The 22,329-nt window shown below is 46.0% G+C and overlaps 1 protein-coding gene across 1 annotated transcript in view; it reads right to left on the minus strand.

Moving 5' to 3' along the window:
• Nucleotides 1-3,358: 3,358 nt before the first annotated feature.
• LOC149991938 (gamma-tubulin complex component 5-like) overlaps nt 3,359-22,329 on the minus strand; it is a 44,387-nt gene continuing 25,416 nt past the window's right edge. Inside the window, exons 12-23 of the mRNA XM_090263674.1 lie at nt 22,095-22,210; nt 19,998-20,266; nt 17,597-17,795; nt 16,573-16,761; nt 15,273-15,455; nt 12,508-12,592; nt 12,003-12,123; nt 11,128-11,297; nt 9,373-9,498; nt 8,473-8,561; nt 5,011-5,111; nt 3,359-3,733 (exon numbers count right to left, since the gene is read on the minus strand). Coding sequence (XP_090119800.1) covers nt 3,687-3,733; nt 5,011-5,111; nt 8,473-8,561; nt 9,373-9,498; nt 11,128-11,297; nt 12,003-12,123; nt 12,508-12,592; nt 15,273-15,455; nt 16,573-16,761; nt 17,597-17,795; nt 19,998-20,266; nt 22,095-22,210 — 1,695 coding nt within the window. The 3' untranslated portion in view covers nt 3,359-3,686. The remainder of the gene's footprint in view (nt 3,734-5,010; nt 5,112-8,472; nt 8,562-9,372; nt 9,499-11,127; nt 11,298-12,002; nt 12,124-12,507; nt 12,593-15,272; nt 15,456-16,572; nt 16,762-17,596; nt 17,796-19,997; nt 20,267-22,094; nt 22,211-22,329) is intronic.

The following is a 22,329-nucleotide window of genomic DNA, read 5'->3' on the forward strand; positions in this document are numbered from 1 at the left end:
TGGAGTGTCATCCCATAACCCAAAGGCTGCTGGTTCGATTCCCAGTTGGGGCACATGCAGGAGCCAGCTGATGGGTGTTTCTCTCTCTCCTTTCCCCCCCGGCTTTCAAATGAGAAACAGTGATGTTTCTGTTTCTGTTTCTCCCTCTCTCCCCTTTCCCTCTCTCCAATAAAGATAAAATAAACCTTTAAAAAGTTGACTTTATTTTTTGGAGTTTTGGGCTCCCAGCAACATTGAGCAGAAGGTACTGAGAACTCCCACACACACACTCAGCCTCCCCGCGGCCAACATCCTGCACCACAGAGGAACACTGCTTAGTCAGTGAACCTACACCGACTGACACATGATCACCCGAAGTCCGCAGTTCACGTGAGGGTTCACGTCAGAGGTGTACTTTCTATGGGTTTGGACAAACATATAATGTCATGTATCCACCATTATGAGTACATGAATTGTTCCGTGGCCCCCAAATCCTCTCTTCTCACAATCGCCGATCCTTTTACTGTCTCCACAGTTTTGCCTTTTGCTGAATGTCATAGAGTTGGAATCATCTACTTGTTCTAGAACCATTTGTTTAAAAAATTTCCTTTCTCCATTAAATTTTTTGGCATCTTAATTAAGAAAAAAAAAATCAAGACTACCTAGGTATAAATCTATTCCTTGACTCTGTTTTGTTCCATTAATCTGCTTATCATTTGCCAGTACCACACTAATCTTGGTTACTGTAGCTTTATACCAAGCCTTGAAATCAGATAATGTAAGTCTTCTGACATTCCTGCCCTTCACACTTGCTTTGGTTAACCTAGGTCCTTTCCACAGTCACATAAATTTTAGAATCAGCCTGGCCCTGGCTGTGTGGCCCAGTCGACTGAGCTCTGGCCTGCGAACCAAAGGGTCTCTGGTTCGATTCCCAGTCAGGACACAGGCCTGGGTTGTGGGCCAGGTCCCCAGTTGTGGGCACGTGAAAGGCAACCACACACTGAAGTTTCTCTCCCTCTCTTTTCTCCCTCCCTTCCCCTCTAAGTAAATAAATAAAGTCTTAAAAAAAAAAATTTCAGCCTGTCTACAAAGTGCCTTTGGATGGTGCTGATTTTATAGACATCTCCCGTTCATGGACTAGAAATTAAATATTGTGAAAATGGTAACACTTCCCCAACTGATCTAGATTCAGTGCAATCCCTATCAAAATTTTAACAGCCTTTTTAATTTTTTTAATTATTTTTATTTTGTGCTGAATTTGGCAAGATGATCCTAAAGTCCATGTGGAAATGCAAGGGATGTGGATGTGGGAAAGAATCTCAACAAATTACAGCAGTCCCTCGCTATATCGCGGTTCACTTATTGCGGCCTCACTGTATTGCGGGGTTTTTAAAAATATTATATTTAATTATTGATCGCGGGTTTTTCGCTATATCGTGGGATTTTGCGGTACTGTATACGTATGTTGTTAAAGTGACGTAGGTGTAAGAGTGTAGAATAAATGTAAGGTGCCTAATTCGCGGGGTGTCTGGAACGTAATACCAGCGATAAGTGAGGGAATGCTGTAAAAAATCCGTGGAGTCACACTCCCTGGCTTCGAAACTCGCCACGCAGCTACAATACTTACTCATGACTAGACGGCAGTGGCTTAAGAACGGATGTAGAGATGAGTGGATAGAACCGAGGGTGCAGAAAGAAATGATCCTTGACAAGAGCGCTAAGACAATATAATGGAAAAGAGCCGTCTTTTCAACAGACCATGCTGTGACTAGACGTCCGTACACGAAAGCATGGGTTTGGACCCTCCCTTCGCGCCTGTGGTGAGGCCTGGGATCTCGCGTGCTGCCTCGGGGAGGCTGGAGCCCCGGCTCTCCAGATCTGTCTCCACCCAGCTCGCTGCCCCATCGGCCAGCCCAGCGGCACCCGACCCATCCTGCACCGAATGGCTGTCCTCCCTGCAGGCCCTCAGCATTACCCAAACACGCTGGCCCTGTCCTCCTGCGGGACCCAGGGGCCACTCCAACCTGGTCACTCCCCCGGCACAGTCCCGGCTGGTTTCCTGTTCACACTGTGGTCTGAGAGCATACTTTGTATGACTTCTATTTTCTAAAAATCATGAAGGCGTGTTTCTTGGCCCCCAAATGTGGCCCACCTTAGTGAACGTTCTGTAAGTTGAGGTGTACTCTAAGTGACGTGTGTCCACCGGACCTGGGTGACATCCAGTTCACCCTGTCCTTGCTGAGCTTCCAGCTCCACTCACAGCCACTGGTCCTCCCATGTGTCCACTTTCTCCCAGAGCCCCGGGCACACTCACCCTAGTTGTCTCCATCCCGGTCTGGCCATGCCAACACCTCTGCCCAGTCGGAGCCTGGTTCTGTGCCTGCTCTGGTTCTGGTCTTTTCGTACAATGTCATTTCCTTGGTAAAAGCTGGACGTGACGCACTTGCTAGGTAAAAGGAACCTGAGGTCAACAGGACATCAGTGAACACCTTAGGTTTGGCTGGGACGGAGCTGGGACAGTTTCACCATCTGCTGGAGCTATGGGTGTCGGAGGCTGAATCAGTCCATGAGAGGCACACCTTCAGACCCTGGATGCGATGCGTTCGGTAATGTACGAAGAACTTGATGCTGGAAGGGCCGGGCCACCGTTGTGTGGAACCTGACTCCTCCATCCCACAGCTGCACGCAGCCCGTGCTCCATCCACAGCGCCGGCCTGCGTGTGGGCAGCGCGGGGCACAGGGGCCGCCTGTCTCCGTGGTTAGGTTTCACCTAGATTATACGCAGCATTTTCTTCAGGCCTGGAGGTAGCTATGCGGCCCCTGGCATTGACCATCGCCTCCGGGAACTTCTCCCAGTTTCAGAGGGAAGCCTCAGAGCTGGTTGTTTCCAGACGCAGGGTCTGCAGGTAGGGTGACTAAGACGCCCCGAGGACCTGGTGCCCCAGGGCTCAGCTCTGACGCTGAGTCAGTGGTGGTTTGTGAAAAATATAGTAAATATAGTGCTCAACCATAAATGCCAGAGGCATATCAAAAGTATGGAAAGGAAATGTGGAAAAATGAAATACTAAGCATAATTGTAGCCAACAAAAATGGCTCAGAAACGCAATCTGATAGTACGGACCACAGCTGGCCCTGTATCAATATGGCCTTTACATTCTTTTTTGTTTGTTTGTTTTAATTGTTGTTCTATTACAGTTGTCCCATTTGGTCTTTACATTCCTGATATTGGTTGAAGTTATTTTCCATTTTGGAACTTCCCAGGCACATGAAAATACATTTTTCAGACAGCTAAATCTAACACAAGCTTTAAGGAAGACAGCATGTTAAACTCTACCCAAAAAACTTCTGGGACACAGCAAGAGTACAATGAAAAAAGTAATGTGCTTTAATGTATTTTTAATACTAACAATTACATTTTTGAAAATGATACAATTCCCATCTAAGGTATCAACACCATAAATCCACAGTTTACAGTAAGTGTAAACAACTTATATACATTTCACATTATTGACATAATTTTATACACACAACTGTACATACTATCCAAAGAGCTTCAGAGAGAATAGCTGCAAACCTGTACTTGTCTAGACATTAGACAACAGTTGTAGAAAAGAACCAAAATAAAGCGACTCCTACGTCTCAGCTGCACGTGGTGCAGACACACGCACATGGAGGTGAAGTACGAGGTATTCATCATGTGAAGGCATTTAACTTTGTTCCATTCCAGCCATGAGGGACAGGGCTAGAGACTCCACTGTGGGCAGGACAATAAGATTAAGAAAATAGGTTTAAATATTTGAAAACATCTCAGTAAGGCTTTAATCAATTCAAAACTGCAAAGTATTGAAAGACATTTTCTATTTTTAACCAAAATAGTGATTATTTTTAATGTATAAAGATGATAGTCTTCATTTAGTAAATACAAATTGAGTAAGTATGATTTATGGCTACTTCAGAAACAAACCAATCTGTGCATTTTACTAAAGAAATCACACTTGTTCCACACATCATAAAATCTAAAGTCTGTTTGTAACAAGATGCCAAGTTCTAACTTATGATCACCCAATACAAAAATGACAAATGCCTCAGCGTTTCCTCACACATTTCTAATAGCACTTTAAAAAATGTCCAGCTTTTTTTTTTTTTAGTTAAAAATAAAAAAGATTTTCTTTGTTTTTAGAGAGTGGAATGGAGAAAGAGAGGTAGAGAAACATTGACACGTGAGAGAAACATTGATGGGTTGCCTCTCCTCAGCCGGCAACCCAGGCATGTGCCCTGACTGGGAATCGAACCCATGACCTTTTGGTTCACAGGCCAGCGCTCAGTCCTGAGCCACTCCAGCCAGGGCCACTCAACTATTCTTAATAAGCAGATCACAATTTGAATATGCAGAAACAGGGAAGAGATGACTTAGTCCTTTGTTTCTGCAGATTAAACAGCTTTCCTCTGGACTCAGCCCACAGATAGTGTCTGTCAGGAAGCCTTGGGAGCTTTAAAATTGCTAAGAAAATATCCTTCATCTGTTGAAAAGAAATAGTTACAAAAGCTACACATGATAGGAAACTGACTGAAATCTATTCTGCCCTCTGCTTTTTTAATGAGTTTCAGAAGCCCACTGGTGTACAAGCAATATGCTGGAGAGCAGTCTTTAGTCTCCACATTTTATGCCTTGCTATTCACTCATCTGACAGTAATTCTGAAAAAGTCAAAGTATGGCACAGCTGCTGTGGCTCAGTGGATTGAGCGCTGTCCTGCAAACCAAAGGGTCATCGGTTTGATTCCCAGTCAGGGCACATGCCTGGACTGTGGGCCAGGTCCCCAGTTGGGGGCGTGCAAGAGGCAACCACACACTGATGTTTCTCTCCCTCCCGTCCCCTTCCCCTCTCTCTAAAAATAAATAGATGAAATCTTTAAAAAAACAACAACACTGTGGCACAGCTCTCCAGCTGTGACGTGAGCCACACGTCACATGAGACAACGTGTAGCCTTTGCACCGGGAAACGGAGACGGGAGACTGTAACGTGTACTCACAGTGGGGAAAGGACCCTCTGCAGACAGCTTTGTTTAAGATGGTCACAAGAAACATGTGGCAGTTTTTAAAATCAGACTCCATTTTCTCTATAGATTCCATCCTAGGAAAGAAAGTGCATTTCAATTTCAGTCAGTGCATACAGGGTTAACAGGTAGGCTACAAAACACCTCTGGAGTAATTTCAAATGTACCTCAGCTTAATTATTTAGAATCCTAAGTATAAAGACTACAAAATGGCCCTGGCTGGTGTGGCTCAGTGGATTGAGTGCAGGCCTGTGAACTGAAAGGTCACCGGTTCAATTCCCAGTCAGGGCACACGCCTGGGTTGCAGGCCAGGTCCCCAGTTGGGCGCCTTTGAAAGGCAACCACATACTGATGTTTCTCTCCCTCTTTTTCTCTCTCCCTTCCCTTCTCTCTGAAAATAAATACAATCTTTGCACATACAAATTATATCTCTAGAAAAAGAACCCTAGGATTCTCTCTGCTGTGTGCTTTCGTCTTGCTTATTCACGGCTCACGACACCCGCTGAGGTTGTCAGTACCATGAAATCAGACGGACAGGATGGAAGCAGGGTGTTCTGCCACTTTTGTAGATCTTTGAGCTGCACGTCAAATCTGGGGCTGATCACTCCATCCTTGTTCAACCTGCCCGTGAGATTCACAACAATTTTCCCGGCTCTGCAGTCATCAGTTAATTTCAAATCAGCCAATGTAACCATGCTTCCCCACCCCAGTGAGAAATCGGACATGACTTTGGAGCACAGCCTAATAAGAAGCTGGTGTTTGCCTCTTTTCGGCGCTGGTGAGGCTCTGGAGAGCACCAGCCAGGACAGTCATGCGCACCATCTGACGGCAGAGAAAGAACTCCAGTCCTATTTGAAAAGAGAACTTCCCAGCAGTTGGAAGGTGAGTGTCCATATGACGGAAAGCCTGTGTCAGCACTGAGGTCTAGAGCTGGGGTGGCGGGACATTCCCTTTTCTATTAGTCACTTCTGTATTTTTATTTTTCACAAGCATATGTTCTTCTTCTTTTTTAAAAGACTTATTTATTTTTAGAGAGATGGGGAAGGAGAAAGAGAGGGAGAGAAACATCAATGTGTGGCTGCCTTTCACGCGCCCTCAACTGTGGACCTGGCCTGCAACCCAGGCATGTGCCCTGACTGGGAATCGAACCAGCGACTCTTTGGTTCGCAGGCTGGCGTTCATTCCACTGAGCCACACCAGCCAGGGCAAGCATATCTTTTTGAAATGAAGAACACGTTAAAGATATAAAACGCTAAACTTGAAAGCTATCTTAAAACAAAATTTTTTTTAAATTTAATTTAATTTTATATTATTTTATTATTTTTGCAGCAAAGAAAGTGAAGGCTTACTTAAGAACATGGTGTCAGGCCTGGAGATACAGGTGAGCTACCACTATAAGGCCTGGCTTCAACTTTTTTTTTTAAGATTTTATTTTTATTTTTACAAAGAGGGAAAGGGAAGGAGAAAGACAGGGTGAGAAACATCAATGGGCCAGAGACACACTGATCAGTTGCCCCTCATGCATCCCCAACTGGGGGCCAGGCATGTGCCCTGACTGGGAATCGAAGTGGTGACCTTTGGGTTTGCAGACTGGTGCTCAGTCTACTGAGCCACACCAGCCAGGGCTCCCAAACTTTTTTACTGTCGAAAATATCAAGGGGAGAACTGCCCAGGGACTTCTAAGCACCCACTCCCAGACAGCCCCCTGAAAACCCCCAGCACTACCACATTTTTAGAAGCAAATTTGAGACATCACAGCATTTCAGCCCTAAGTAGCTCGGTGTGTATCATTTAAGACAAAAACCCTTTTAAAACACAGTCACAATACCATTTGCTTCAAACTACTTAATGATTTCTTATCATCATCAAATAACTAGTCAGTGCTCAAATTTCACATTGCTCTGGCAATTCCTCACTTTTCTGCTTCAAATTTGAGTCAGGATCAATTAACTTCGACCCATAGACTGCGATGGCTGAAGTCCTCCTCACCTCGGCTTTTTCTTACAATCGACTTGATGAAAAAATGGACACAGTTCGGCTCTAGCAAAGCATGCGCAGCGTTACTATCCGCTCGTCCGCCCCCAGTGTGAACATGCCGTGCACCCGCAGAGGGGCAATAATAAAGCCAGGGACACTTCCATTTTCACGCCCGCAGTTCTGAATTCTGCCTGCGCTCTCAGCGGGTGCACTCCGAGTGTTCGGACACAGCCACAGGGTCAAGTGTGAGGTCAGCGCTGCCACAAGCCCCCATCTCACGGGTAAGCACGAGCTATCGGTCAGCAGCCCGGTCGGCCAGACCCGCACTTTTAACTCAGGGGAGTAGCAGCAGCTGCAGCAGCAGCATTGCAACAGGGGTCACTGTGTAAGGTGTGTGAATGTCTAACCATATGCTGTACACCTGGAGCTGATATAATATTGAATGTCAACAGTAACTGGAAAATGACAATAGGGGGATGGGCGGGACAGGGGAGGGCAATGGGACAACTGTAATAGAACAACAATTAAAAAAAATAAATTTAAACAAAGCCAATCTGAAAAGAAATGAAATGACAATAATAATTGCAGCATTACAGTAATTTTATAAACAACCTGTTCAGTTGTGCAAGCAGGTTCACAGTGGAGAACAGGCTAGGATACTGGATAGGAAGAGCCCCTGTGTCCTCAACAGTTCTTTGATGTCACCTTTCTATGTGCTAGGCATGAGTAATAAACACCCCAGAAGTCCAATGGCCAATTATTCTTCTAGAGTTCCTCTACAACACAACTTTGGACTATAGTCTAGTGTGACATCCAGAATCGCCTTTAAATTCAGCAGGCGCGAGTGGGGGTGAATAGCAAAGACAAAACAGCACTGGCGACCGCTGAGGCGGAGTGACAGGCACCTGGGGTTTGTTCCGCCATGACGCTCTACTCCTGTGTATGTGTCAAGCATCTGTAATAAAAATTAACAAAACCTACACACCAGCACATGAATGTGATCTAAGGATATTTGCTTGTTCTCAATACAAGACTTCAGATAGGTCTTACTATTTCACTGCTCATAAAAGAACCACACAATCCCTGCCCTGGCTGGCATGGCTCAGTAGCTTGAGTGCCAGCCTGCGAACCAAGGGGTTGCTGGTTCGAGTCCCAGTCAGGGCACAGGCCTGGGCTGTGGGCCAGGTCCCCAGGGGCAACCACATATTGACATTTCTCTCCCTTCCCTTCTCTCTAAAAATAAATTGATTAAAAAACAAAACAAAACAAAACACTTTTGTGTTTAAAAAAAAAAAAAAGAATCACACAATCTCTGATGCTGCCTCATTTAGGTGAGCAAATTCTTCAATCCTTTCCTTAAATAGAAGTGGTAAGTGACGTGTTGCCAAGATAAAACAAAGCCTCACAGATGAAGCCCATTAAAACGCTCACAGCGCGGAGGCCCCAAAGCCACATACTCACCGCCAAGCCCCCAGGCCCGCCTGCCAACCTTCTGCAAACATGAGAGCCAAGTTCAACACCTTCATGATGGCTTCTTTCACAAAGCTGACCTGCGGGGCAAAGCCGGGACAGAGCACAGCTCAGTGACTATGTCTGGACACTGAAACCACAACTTTTGCCTACTCTGAACGTCACAGAGAAGGCTCACCAGTGCAATGGTCGCCTCCTGGGTCTGAGAAAGGGTGCTCGGCTGTGAGCAAAGCGCCCTGGGAACCGGCCACACGCCCCGCACCCACGATGCAGGTAGTGGCAGCACAGCCTGACCCGCAGAGCAGCCCCCATCTCCTAGGACAATGAAACGGGGCAATTCCCGTGGCTGTAAGAAGATGTAACCCTAAATACTCACACTGAGGGGGACGTGCTTCCTGACTATTACACACATGCAGATAAGATTTTCCAACTGAGCTCTGGCTGGTATCACTCAGAGGTCTGAGTGCCGGCCTGTGAACCAAAGGGTTGCTGGTTCGATTCGCAGTCAGGGCACACGTCTGGGTCGTGGGCCAGGTCCACAGTTGGGGGCGTGTGAGGGTCAACCACACACTGATGTTTCTCTCCCTCTCTTTCTCCCTCCCTTCCTCCTTTCTAAAAATAAATAAGTTAAATATTTTTTAAAAACTTTTTCCAAACTGAATTCAAGTGCAGAGCAGATATTGGCCACACAGGTCTCACCTGTTTCTCATACAGATAATTTCTGGTCAGATGGCCCACATTTGTAACCTCATGTGATCTGGTATTTCCTTAAAGAATATTTTACAAAACGGAAGCTTAATAACTATGAAATCCCAAAGCCGAGAGACCACCTCCCCTGGCCAGCTTCACGCCTGGCTCAGGGGACAAGTTCGCAGGTGACAGCTCACACACCTTTTCCCTCAGAAGACACCGATCATGGATGGTTGACAAATATCTATAGTGAATTTTGATCAATTGATCTAAGTCCTTTGCTTCTTCAATTTGATGTTGAAATTCCAGCCCTGTACTGTGAAGAATCTTGGAAGAGAAAGATAAAAAGTTTAAACAGATTTATTCTTTGAGAACTGTGTGTCCCACACAAAGCTTTCCGCCAACCTCTTCCGCTTCCTTCAATAATTACATCTGCAAGCTGATAAAGTACTGGTCTTTAGGGGCAAGTGTTCTGGTCCTAGAATGACGGACAAGCCCCGTCTGTGGGGACCTCCCCCTGCCCAGTGACTGAACGCCTCATTCTGACCAACAGACTGTTCTCGGTAGGGAGGGGCAAGCGTATCCAACCACAGGGGAAAATGCACTGAATTTTTTTTTTTTTCCAAGATATCATCAGGTAGCCCTGGCTGGGCGGCTCAGTTGATTTGGGCAGTGGTCTATAAAACTAAAGGTCACGATTTTGATCCCCAGTCAGGGCACATACCCAGGTTGAGGGTTCAATCCCTGGTTGAAGCATGCAGAGGAGGCAACCAATCGATATTTCTCTCCCTCCCTTCCCCCTCTCTAAAATCAATAAGCATGTCCTCAAGTGAGGTTTAAAAAAAAAATCATCATGCCCTGGTTGGTGTGGCTCAGTGGACTGAGTGTCGGCCTGTGAACCAAAGGGTTGCCTGTTCAATTCCCAGTCAGGGCACATGCCTGGGTTGCAGACCATGTTCCCAACTGGGGACGCGAGAGGCCACCACACATTGATGTTTCTCTCCCTCCCTTCCCCTCTCTCTAAAAATAAATAAATAAAATCTTTATTAAGAAAACCATCAGGTAAACTGAAGTTACAGAGTTACTCTAAGTTCCACTGTTTTATACAGAGATGAGCAAAAGTAGGTTTACAGTTGTGAGTACACAAAACAGTTTATTCTTGTAGTACCATTTATGAATCATGGTATTGTTTCTATTGCAACTGTAAACCCACTTTTGCCCATCCTGGATACCTGAAGCTCCTACCACTTGCTCTCAACAATGAGGGCTAGGGCGGGCGGTCCGAAGGACAGTAACGTGGTCCCAGGATGCAAGGCAGCAGGTCTGAAATGCAGACTTGCAAGGCTCACGTCCCCCAAACAAAATGGGTTTTCAAATTTACAGGCCAGAATGACTAGAAATTTCCTGGCAGCCTTTTTCAACCCCAATGGGTCCTGTCCTCTAGGAATACAGCCACTGTGCAAACAGCTGAACGCCTCTCGCAGAACATCCTCTCAAACTGGCTGGAAGGCGTGTAAAAAAAATTAACTTTGTAATGGCTTCTTGTCTCAAAGACGAAAGTCTATGATCTGGCTGTACCTTCCGCCCAACACCCACATGCACCCGACAGACTCTGGCTGCTACTAAGAATTGCAGCCATTTCCAGCGGCAGCTGCCACCGTTGATCAGATTCAAAGGACCCCAAAGCAAGTCCAGAAGGCAGTTCCAAAAGAGGGGCTCGGGTGTGCCTGTCCCCGGTGGACAGGAAGGACAGCAGATGGCGGACACACATGCTCTGGCAGGTCTAAAAACTGCCCACCCCAGCCCACTACCACATTGCTTTATGATCAAAGTTTTAATATGTGCTATTTTCACCTCGCAGTCCATTAAGTATTTTGTGAGCTGCTCTGTGTTTATGCCTATTACAAGCAATCCTCTATGCAGAGCTGGACACAAGGCGGACCGACAGACACAAACCCTGGTCATGATGTAGTTGTGTAAGCTGTTCACGAAGTGCATGAGCTTCACCCGTAAGAGGAACATGCGATGGATCTGCTGTCGCATAGGTGCCGTCTGTGGTCCGCACGGGGCAGCAGCGTCCTGTTCACGGAAGAGCCCTTCCTGCAGCTGTGGCTTCTCAGCTAGTTCTGTAAAAGATTCAAGCAGCAGCATGGGCGGACGAACGCCGCTCCACGCCAACTCACGGCCGCGAAGGGTGGGGCCCCTGCCAACGAGGTCACCACAGGCATGGCAGGGACCCACCTTCAGTGTCTCTGGAAGGTGACACCCTGAGAAGTTCCCGTAACACCTGGATGGTCGCAAAGTCCCATAAACTTGCCTTTAAAAATTGTTACATAGCCCTGCCTGGTGTGGCCCAGTGGATTGAGTGCCAGCCTGCAGACCAAAAGGTCGCTGGTTCGATTCCCAGTCAGGGCACATGCCTGGGCTGTGGGCCAGGTCCCCATTAGGGGCATGGGAGAGGCAACCACACAGTAATGTTTCTCTCTCTCTTTCTCCTTCCCTTTCCCTCTCTCTAAAAATAAGTAAAATATATATATTTTTAAATTGTCACATAACCGAAGATGAATGATTATTCTGGCTAAATTCCTAACAAGTTATTGTATTTCAGGTTAACTGTACATGTAACTTCTGGTATTTCATTCAGGGACGTTAATTCTGACATCTATAAAAATGCTGCTATAAATACATGTCATTTTGTTTCTTGTGTATACATAAAAAATGACTAGACCACCAACCTCTCTTTTTCAGGGCTAAAATTAAATTATAATTTAATTTTAATTATAATTACATTTTATAACTTAATATAATTTAGTTTGAAATTATAATCTTACCACCAAATAGTAAAACATCCAGACTATATTTTGCCCACTTTATTTGCAGTAAGAGAAGGAACACCTGATTGTAAATTTTTTGACATTCCAAACTTATAACAATGTCCACAGGCCATGGGACCTATAAAAACAAAAACAGAAAATTAAAATAGGAAGTAACCCACTACTTGCACGTTTTAATTTCTTTTTTATCCTCACCCTAGGACATTTTTTTCCTTTCTTTTAGAGAGAGAGCAAGGGAGGGAGGAAGGGGAGAGGGAGAGAGAGAAACATCAATGTGAGATACACTGATCAGTTGTCCCCCCATACACATCCCAAATCCACAACCTAAATATGTGACCCGACCAGGGACTGAACCACAACCTAGGTCTGTGCCCTGAGTGGGAACTGAACCTACAACCTTTCAGTGTATGGGATGATGATCTAGCCAAGCCACACTGTCCAGGGCTTGCACGTTTTAATTTTAACATAAAACAATGCTCTTATGAAGAATATCAGCACATACCTTGTAGCTCAGGGTCAGACCATCTAAGGTATGAACAGGGAGTTTCTTCTTAGCTGTGTCCACATTCTCAAAAGATATGGAGAGACTAGAAAAAGAAATTTCAGTTTTAGTTTGTGAAAATATGCTCATATAAAAATGTTCTTTAAAAAAACCATCATCATCTTAACATTTATTTTATTTACATTGTATTCCAAAAGAGACACTGTATTTCATAAAAGGAGTGCAAATATTTCAATAATGACATATTTTCTGGAATTTGGTTTTGGAAATAAAAAAGAGGAAAAAGTTTTCAGATACTGAGTTTAGCTATAGAGAGACACTTAACAGTTGTCGGTTAACTAGGAAAAAAGGCGAAGGCAGGGAGCTTAATTCTGGAAAAGCTCGGGCAAGAGGCTCAGAAGTGAACCTCTGCTCAGCCCACACACGTGTGTGTGTGTGTGTGTGTGTGTGTGTGTGTGTCAAGACTGGTGTGTGTGTGTGTGTGTGTGTCAAGACTGGGGTGTGTGTGTGTGTGTGTCAAGACTGGTGTGTGTGTGTGTGTGTCAAGACTGGGGTGTGTGTGTGCGTCAAGACTGGGGTGTGTGTATGTGTGTGTCAAGACTGGTGTGTGTGTGTGTGTGTGTGTGTGTCAAGACGGGTGTGTGTGTGTGTGTGTGTGTGTGTGTGTGTCAAGACTGGGGTCTGCCCTGCCTGGTGTGGCTCAGTGGATTGAGCGCCAGCCTGTGAACCAAAGGGCTGCTGGTTCGATTCCCAGTCAGGGCACGTGCCTGGGTTGCGGGCCAGGTCCCCAGTCTCAGGTGTGTGAAGGAACCACACATTGATGTTTCTCTCCCTCTCTTTCTCTCTCTCCCCTCCCCTCCATCTAAAAACAAATGGGGGGAAAAAAAGATGGAGGTCTGCTTCTGAAGCAGTGTTGTGCACACGTCCTTAACACTGGTTCCAATGCAACTCTCAACAGAAGCAAGCAAGCACCCCAGTACAGGGGAATGTCCCTGCGCCAGGCGCTGCGAGGGCACTGGGGTCTGACGACACGGCCCCCTGTCCTGCCAGTGCGCTGAGAACCACGCAGCACCTGGGGAGCGAGGCCTCAGTCATGAGCCTGGGGGCAGGCCACAGGGCCTCATGGAAATCTAGTAAAAACAGTTACCTTCCAGGAAGGGAGAAAGCTTGTAGGAACAGTGATAGAAGCCAGATGTCGCTAAAAGGACCTTGGTACCAATGGTTTCACATAAGAAACGCACAGCTGTTTGCCTAATTGAAAACAAGATGGCGGGGGGGGGGGGGGTGGCAATAGAGCAGTCCCGGAAGTAGAGCGCGGGCTGTCACGCCCAAGCTGGCCCTCTGTCAGCTGGGGCTGATCAGTCACACGGAGGGCTAGTCCGAGTGGCCTTGAAACACAGGCGCAGAGGTGAGAGTCCAGGGAAACGGCCCCACATGCTGTGACCTCCCAGGGGGCTTGCAGCATTGTTGTGACTTTGACTTTGGAACTATTACTATTTACCTCAGAACAGAACCAATACGTGTTAGGTTAATGGGTTAGTAACCCTGAAAGGAAAATCAGAGTGAAATCAGTCATCTGTCATAGACACTGAAAATATCAATATGAGCTTATGGTTCATTCTGCTTTTTCCAGATGTCTTAGCTCCATCTGCTGACAGCCCAGAAGTGGAGACAACCCAGGGCCGGTGGATATACTCCAGCACCCGGCTGGGGGCCTCTGAAGCCACCAAAGAGCCGTGACAAGCGCGGGCGGGACAGGCACACAGGCCTGGGCAGGACGAGCCTAGAGGTCGGACTTGAGAGCTGGGGGCTCTCTGGGGTCACTTGGGGCAAGTGATGGGCTTCCCACTGCATCAAAATGGAACAGTCTGAGCAACAACAAAAAAAGATATGATAGATTAAAACTTATAAAAAATAACAAAATTCATGGACTTCTACTGATATTGCAAGGTATCACCTTCCCAGGGACCCTCTGCAGGGTGCTGGGCACTAATGTCTTACCATGAAAGGAATCCAGCTGTTACCCTGCCTTTAGAATCACATAATTGTTGATTATGCTGCTTTTATGGAAGAATCAGATATAATAAAAGAATACAACGAAAATGAAAGGAATTATTCTATACTACTGAGCAGCAGCACGCTGTGAGGAAAATAATGCCTTAAGTGGCACCCGACCCACGTTAACTTTTATCATTACTACTTTGGAAGGGGACGGGAAAGGGAGCTGAGCAAGGAACAAGGAGCCTGAGGCGGCGGGAAGGTGGGTCTCTGCGCTGTAAACACCTGGAGGCCCCGGCGCGCAGGCCTGGCCGGCAGTCTGGTTGGGGATGAGCCGACGAAACAGTCTGAAAACCCACAACCATGCCCATCAAGTGGTGCAATCTGCTCGCCACGCCTGAACCTAGGCGGCGGCGGCTGGCGGAAGCGAGGGTTCGTGAGGCCCGGAGCTGCCTCGGACCACCCAAGGCCACGTCGAAAGAGGCCAGCGCGGTGGCTGGGGCAGGCAGGCGCCAGAGCCCACAGTCAGCACCGACTCCAGTCCCGTGAGGGAGGCTGGCTGGTCCCACGTCAACCTGCCTTTGCTCGGTGGCAGGTCACAGAGCTACTGGCTGCCTCGGTTTTCTCATGTGTAAATGACATGAGCAGAAGTCATTGGGTGAGTGTGCAGAACAAATAACATGACATACACAGAAATTCACAGAGGGGTTCATAGCACGCGGATGGGTCTATAACATCGAAAATAAAAGGGGCCTCCCATACTTTACCGTGAACTGTCTTCAGGATAACGTTGTCCTACTGCTTCTTGGAGCTGGACGTTAAGGAAAGACACATTTTGCCAGGTTTCCTTTTCTCTGATTTTATCAAAAATTGATGTGTAGAAGTCATACATAGTATCCCCACCTTCCATCAGAAAGAAATTCCGCATGGCCTGCAAGTACTCCACCAACCTGCAAGGACAGACAAGAAGCCACGGGAGACAGGGTCCCCGTCAGTAACAGGATCCGTGCTGCTATTTCCAGCGAGGCAGGTGCACATTTTGCCCCGACTGCCATCAGAAACATGAACACCTCTTAGATACTTTGTTAATAGGAGTTATTTTTCCATAACACAGAAAACTGATCAGTCACAAAAGTGTAACAGAAAATATAAAATAAAAGTAAGGAAATCCGAATCCTACCATTCACAGTGAATTTGCACTGTTACTATTTGGGGGATTTCTTTTTTATTTTAAAATAATTTTATTTATTTATTTGTTTATTTATTTAATTTTTATGCAGAGGGGAAAGGAGAAAGAGAGGGAGAGAAACATCACTGTGTGGTTGCCTCTCACTCGCGCCCCCAACTGGGGACCTGACGTGCAACCGAGTCATGTGCCCTGACTGGGAATCGAACCAGCGACACTTGGCTCACAGGTCGAGGCTCAATCCACTGAGCCACAGCAGCCAGGGCTGGGGGATTTCTTTCCAGTCTTTTTTCTGTGTGTGCATTAAAAAATATAATCCTCACCATTATTATATATGCTGCTTTTTAAGCTTCAAGAATAAAATAAGTTGGGGAGCTCACGGGGTGGAGGGACTGAGCAACAAGGAAAAAGGACTCATGGGCAAGGACAACAGGGTGGGGATTGCTGGGGGAGGGGTATAAGGGGACTAAATGGTGATGAAAAAAAAGAGATTAAATAAAAAAATAAAAACAAAATGTTATTTAAAACTCTGCATGAACATTATTTGTGTGAACTTTACTAGGTTCACACATGCTATAGATATGCCATATTGACTGATATGCCATAATGTGAAGGACTGGTAATTGCATGTTTTCCGTTCTGATGGCAAATTTTGTGACAGGCATTTTTTGCAACATACTTTTTGTTTTTCTGTTGGGATAGTGTCGCAGGAATAAACAAAGTTCTAAATTTCACAACATAGTTAAGAAAACATTAATGGTTAGTTGATTTTCTCAAAGAACACTGTTACTGCATATCTATTTCCTACTCTAATAAAAATTTCAACGGTTCTTAAGGTACAATAAACTACAGACTACTTCCAAAACGAAGCTCCCTTATACCTGTAATCTTTTTTCAGCGTTCGCATGAGGTTCCCACAGCACTCAAGGTACTGCTTGTCGATATGCGGATAGAGGCAGGATCTCAGCGTTAGTTCAAACGTCTGGCACGTCACGGATTCAGAGGATCTATCCACACAGATATCGCCACCACCAAACTTCTCATGAAAGTCACTCTGTTCCAAGTACAACCTTTAACATAATAGAAATGAGTCCTTTTTAAGAGCAGCCATCAACAGAATTCTCTGAAATCAAAACTTCAGAGTACCATTTTAACCGTTAGTCTTAAAATTATGAACTATTACAGAAAGAGAAATCTTTTCCCTCACAATATACTTTGAGCCCTGGCTGGTGTGGCTCAGTGGAATGAGTGCCAGCCTGCAAATCAAAGGGTTGCTGGTTCAATTCCAGTCGGGGCACATGCCTGGGTTGTGTATCAGGTCCCCAGTTGGGGGCGTGTGAGAGGCAACCACACACTGATGTTTCTCTTCTTCTCTTTCTCCCTCCCTTCCCCTCTCTAAAAATAAATCTTTTAAAAAATACATATAGTATATACTTTGAGTGGACCAGTTGTTCAGAGGCACTTCTGCATTTAGGGTCAAGTACTTTGGGTCTCTCTAGCCCCCGGGGCCATCGACAGTGAGTGACAGCTCCGTGAGGGTACCAAGCACCTAAAAGCCTCGAAGGGCCAAGACGCCTGCTGCCCACAAGGCAGATCTGACTCAGCGGGTATGCCTGATGCTTGTCCAGCACCCAGGCTTCTTAGTGCATCTTCTGTCCCAGTGACTGCACTGCCATGGGCTAGGGCAGGTGATAACCTAGGGGCATTCCCAAACACCACGGAGGCCGCAGGACACAGTTGAGATCAAAGTGAACACAGTATCTTCTTGTGCTCCATTCATAAGGTAGGACAGGCTACGAAGGTTTTACATGCAAGGCTGGAAGCCCGCCTGGCAGAACTAAACAGGCACCAGGGAGTGCAGAGGCTGCTACTTCAAGCGCCAGAAGTGCGCCAGCTGGGGTTCACCTGGCGAAGTTGACGGCCAGCAGCGGGTCGTGAACGTCGTCCAGTTCAGGGTGCCTCTCGGCGATGGACTGCATCTTAATGAGGTTTTCGGTGGTCGCCTGCTGCTCAGTGCGGGGCTGTGCGGGGGCATCTTCTCCGTGTCGAAGGCGCAACTGCACCGACTCCAGAAAGAGTGTATATAAGCTTTTCCTTTCTGCATCTGACACATAAAAAAATATGTCAGGTTACTTGATACCAGGTAACATTCAGAAATATTATGTACTTTTATCTAAACATAGCCTGGTATTTTCCCTGTGGACTATGAGAGTCAATTCCCAATTTGTTACCTTTCTTTTTATTTTATTTTATTTATTTATTTTTAGAGAGGGGAAGGGAGGGAGAGATTGGTTACCTCTCATGCACCCCCAACTGGGAGCCTGGCCTGCAACCCAGGCATGTGCCTTGACTGGGAATCGAACCAGTCACCCTTTGGTTCTCAAGCTGGTGCTCCATCCACTGAGCCACACCAGCCAGGGCACCATTACTTTTATAATACAGTGCTACTAAACACTTTTACATCCTGTCAGACAACTGCAAAGCTCATGGTTAAGCATAAAAGTGTAACGAAACATTTTTTTGAACAAAGTAACACCCTAAGCAGGACACCTGAAAGTTAAGTTACCATGATATTGTACAGCACTTCATAATTTTATTGGGAAAAGCACTTCCAAGAATGGCCCTAGAAAGCTCATTACATTTTATTATTCAGTCAATAGGGAAATATTCCAAAGTGAAAATATTACTCTTATTTTTAAATTTTTTATTTATTGATTTTAAAGAGAGAGGAACGAAGGGGACAGGGGAAAGGGGGAAAGAGAGAGAAACATTGATTTCTTGTTCTACTTACTGATGCATTCATTGATTCTTGTATGTGTCCTGACCAGGGATAGAGCCTGTAACTTTGGTGTATTGGGATGATGCTCTAACCAACTGAGCACCCACTGGGCCAAATGAAAATATTAGTAAAGTAGATACAAAATAAGTAATGCAACACTCAGGTGATTTAAAAAAAATCTATACCTGTCACATCTATACCTCTCAAATGTCACATCTATACCTCTCAAACGTTTTTAGTCAGTTGATAAAACTTTAAGTCGTCGGCGGCGGCGGCGGCGGCGGCAGCCGTCCGTCTCGAGAGACGATGGCGTAGCTTCTTGAGAGTCTATCTGCACCGCCGAGAATGGCTGTGCAGTCTGACTCGGGAGTGACAATCCCTGCCGCACTTGTTACAGGTGAAGGCAGATGGCCGTTGTTGCTGCTGTTGACGCTGCTTCCGCCTCCACATTGTTTAAATTGCATCAAAAAAAGACCAGAGCCCTGGCTGCTGTGGCTCAGCGGACTGAGTACTGGCCTGTGAACCGAAAGGTCGCTGGTTCGATTCCCAGTCAGGGCACATGCCTAGGTTGCAGGCCAGGTCCCCAGGCGGGGTGCATGAGAGGCAACACATGGATGTTTCTTTTGTGCCTCGATGTTTCCCTCCCTCTCCTCCTTCCCTTCCCCTCTCTCTGAAAATAAATAAATAAAACATTAAAAAAAAAAAAAAAAGACCAGAAATAAGATTTTCTTGAAATCTATAGTCAAGTCTGAATTGCTCACCAATGAATTCTTATCTGCCAGATTCGTGGTCTTCAAGAGCAAAATGCTGCAAGATATGCCAGGAAATTATTTTTAAAGGACTAGGCCTCAGGAATCAAGAGTAAAAAAAACGCATGTGGAACTTATTAACACTGCCTTTCAACTGCAGTGCTAGAAGCTTCCTATGAGAACATCTTTTTTTCGATCAGGAGCAGCATGATCTACTTGCTGGATCGCGGTGGTAATTTCCATGTAGCTAGAGGGCTTGGATAATTTTCAAACTACTGGTGAGGCTGGGTTGGGCATTGTCTAGCAAAGCAAAAGGTTGCCAGTTCAATTACCAGCCAAGGCACACGCCTGGGTTGCGGGTTCTGTCCCCAGTCAGGGCGCGTACAAGAGGCAGAGATGTTTCTCTCTCACATCGATGTTTCTCTCCCTCTTTCTTCATCCCATCCCCGCTCACTAGAAATCAAAAAACATCCTGGCTGGTGTGGCTCAGTGGATTGAGCACTGGTCTGCAAACCAAAGAGTCACTGGTTCAATTCCCAGTCAGGGCATATTCCTTGGTTGCGGGTCAGCTCCCCATTTGGGGACACATGAGAGGCAACCACACATTGACGTTTCTCTCCCTCTTTCTCCCTTCCCCTCTCCAAAAATAAATAAAATTTAAAAAAGACATCAGAACACAAAACAAACAAAAAACTACAAAATCATGATGTACTTTAAATGACAAGAGTGAAGAGAGCAGTCGCCTCTCGCTGCGGAGAGGCGCGAGGGAAGGGCCCACCTCTGGCTGTGGCCTGGCACGCCGGGCCGTCCCCCGTCCGCAGGTGTTTCAGCAGCTGCATGGACTTGCCGGCCATGATGATCTGCTTGAGGACGGGCCTGAGGAAGGACACCATGGTGTGCTGTCGGCTGGAGGGCCCCTGCTCACTGCCAGAGCTCCCGCTGGCATTATCGCTCATTTTCTCTTCATTTTCTGTCTTTTCTGATACACTATAGAGCGTGTAAGTGGCATACCAGAAGTCTCTGTGATTGACTGGGACATTTTTGTTTCTGTAGATTCAAAAGAATTTAGTATGTTAATTTTTCTTCCAATAGTATACCTGTTCTTGCTTAGCCATGTTATGCAGACATTCCCAAACACAGTAACTTCAATTATTGCTAAAATGAAGCAATGTCCATGCAAAACAAGGGAGATTCTATCTGACTTCAGTTTAACATGGAAACCTGGAAAAATACTCTCAATGTCAGAGGTAAAATCTAACTAAATAGAAAGCTTCCTTCCCATCTCTTTGAAAATAAATAAAATCTTTAAAAATAATTTTTTTAAATGAACAAAATATGATTGCCATATTTTTCGCTCCATAAGACACAATTTTATTCCCAAAAGTGGGGGGGAAATGTCTATGCGTCTTATGGAGCAAATATTGCGTCACAGACCATGATGTGTATGACCTGACCTGTCAGCGGTGGCGACAGCTGTTAGAAGAGGAAGCGGTGGGCCCACGGGAAACCCCTGGGGACACTTAAATGTCCCACTTTCCTGCTGAATCTCAGGGCCTCTGGTCAGTACGAAGATAGTGAAGAAAGTGGTATCAGTGATTACGAGCAACTGAGCTTCATAAATTCTGACACTTAGCAATGATGAGTTCTTGGGGTTCCCGGAAAACTAGAAGAGCACTTGAACCTTAAAGTCTCTCATTTGTTAATGACACTGGAGATGGTTCTTAACACTGCTGTTGACTGCTGTTCACTTTACATGGTTGAAATATTATTTTGCCATATTTTATTAAATATTTTACTACACCATTTGGTTCAGAATATTTTTTTTCCTGTTTTTCTCCCCTAAAGCTAGGTGCGTTTTATGGTCAGGTGCGTCTTATAGTGCGAAAAATACGGTAATTTGTTTATCTCCTGTGAGGATAATCTCCAGCCTTGCACCTTCCCCCGCCGCCAGATTATTAACTGGACTCCTTTGAAAAATGAAACGATACACTCATCTCCACCTAAGAGGAGTCAGAATCCCATTTTTATAAAAGTCTCAGATGAGAGAGATGAAGGGGACAGACTGGGCGCTGCCCTTCCTGCCAGGGTAAACCAACAACTGTCAATAAACCCACACATCTAAGCGGAGCACACCTTCACAAGGACCTGAGATGCAGATTCTGTGATTCTACTCAGAAAAATCAATTAACTGATGGGTAAAAAAGAAAGAGTAGCGCGCTGGTCCGTGTGGGTCAGTAGTTAGCGTTGTCCCATACACTGAAAAGTCAAGGGTTCAATTCTCAAATAGGGCAGGTGCCTGGGTTGCAGGTTTGGTCCCAGTTGGGGCACATATGAGAGGCAGTCGATAGATGTTTCTTTCTCATTTTAATGGTTCCGTGTGTGTGTGTGTGTGTGTGTGTGTGTGTGTGTGTCTCTCTCTCTCTCTCTCTCTCTCTCTCTCTCGCGCGCGCGCTCTCTTCCCCCACCCCCCCGCTCCTCCAGTTACTCACTCTGTAAAATCAATGAACATATCCTCAGGAGAGGGTTAGGAAAAAAAAAAAAAAGAGAGAAATCTTGCCTTACTGACGATTTACAGTGGAACAACTGAAGCCATTGGTTACCACCGGCACTCACTTTATGGGAAGCAGCGTGTGTTTTACCAAACCAGCCCTTCATCAATACACGATCATTCAAAAAGGTAATCCGCAAAGCAAAGCTGTGAACTGACATAAAATGGAAAAGGATGCGTTGGGGCCTGGACCTGATGTCTCCTATGGCGACCACACAGCTCTCAGCTGAACTGCTCTCCCTCGGGAGCACCAGAAACGAGCCAACGCGCCTGAGTCTCCCTGGAGAGAAAAGGCAAAGCCAGCGCCCGTGTGCCCCGTGCTGTCACCTCTGGATGATGAACTCCCGGGCGCCGTCGCCCAGGTGGCCGTGCGCGATCCACTCGTCCACAATCTGCAGGTAGGGCCGCACTGTCTCCACCCAGAGCGAGAAGAGCAGGGAGACCTGCGGGGACAGCGTGCACAGCCCATGCTCAGTGCGCATGTCTCTGCCTGGGACGAGGTTTACGTGTTTCTGAAACACCTTTTAAAAAGGGACATTCCTTTGTTTCTTTTAAAACAAAA

The sequence above is a fragment of the Furipterus horrens genome, unplaced genomic scaffold (genome assembly GCF_987537825.1).
Source record: "Furipterus horrens unplaced genomic scaffold, mFurHor1.1.pri manual_scaffold_16, whole genome shotgun sequence".
Taxonomy (NCBI): Eukaryota; Metazoa; Chordata; class Mammalia; order Chiroptera; family Furipteridae; genus Furipterus; species Furipterus horrens.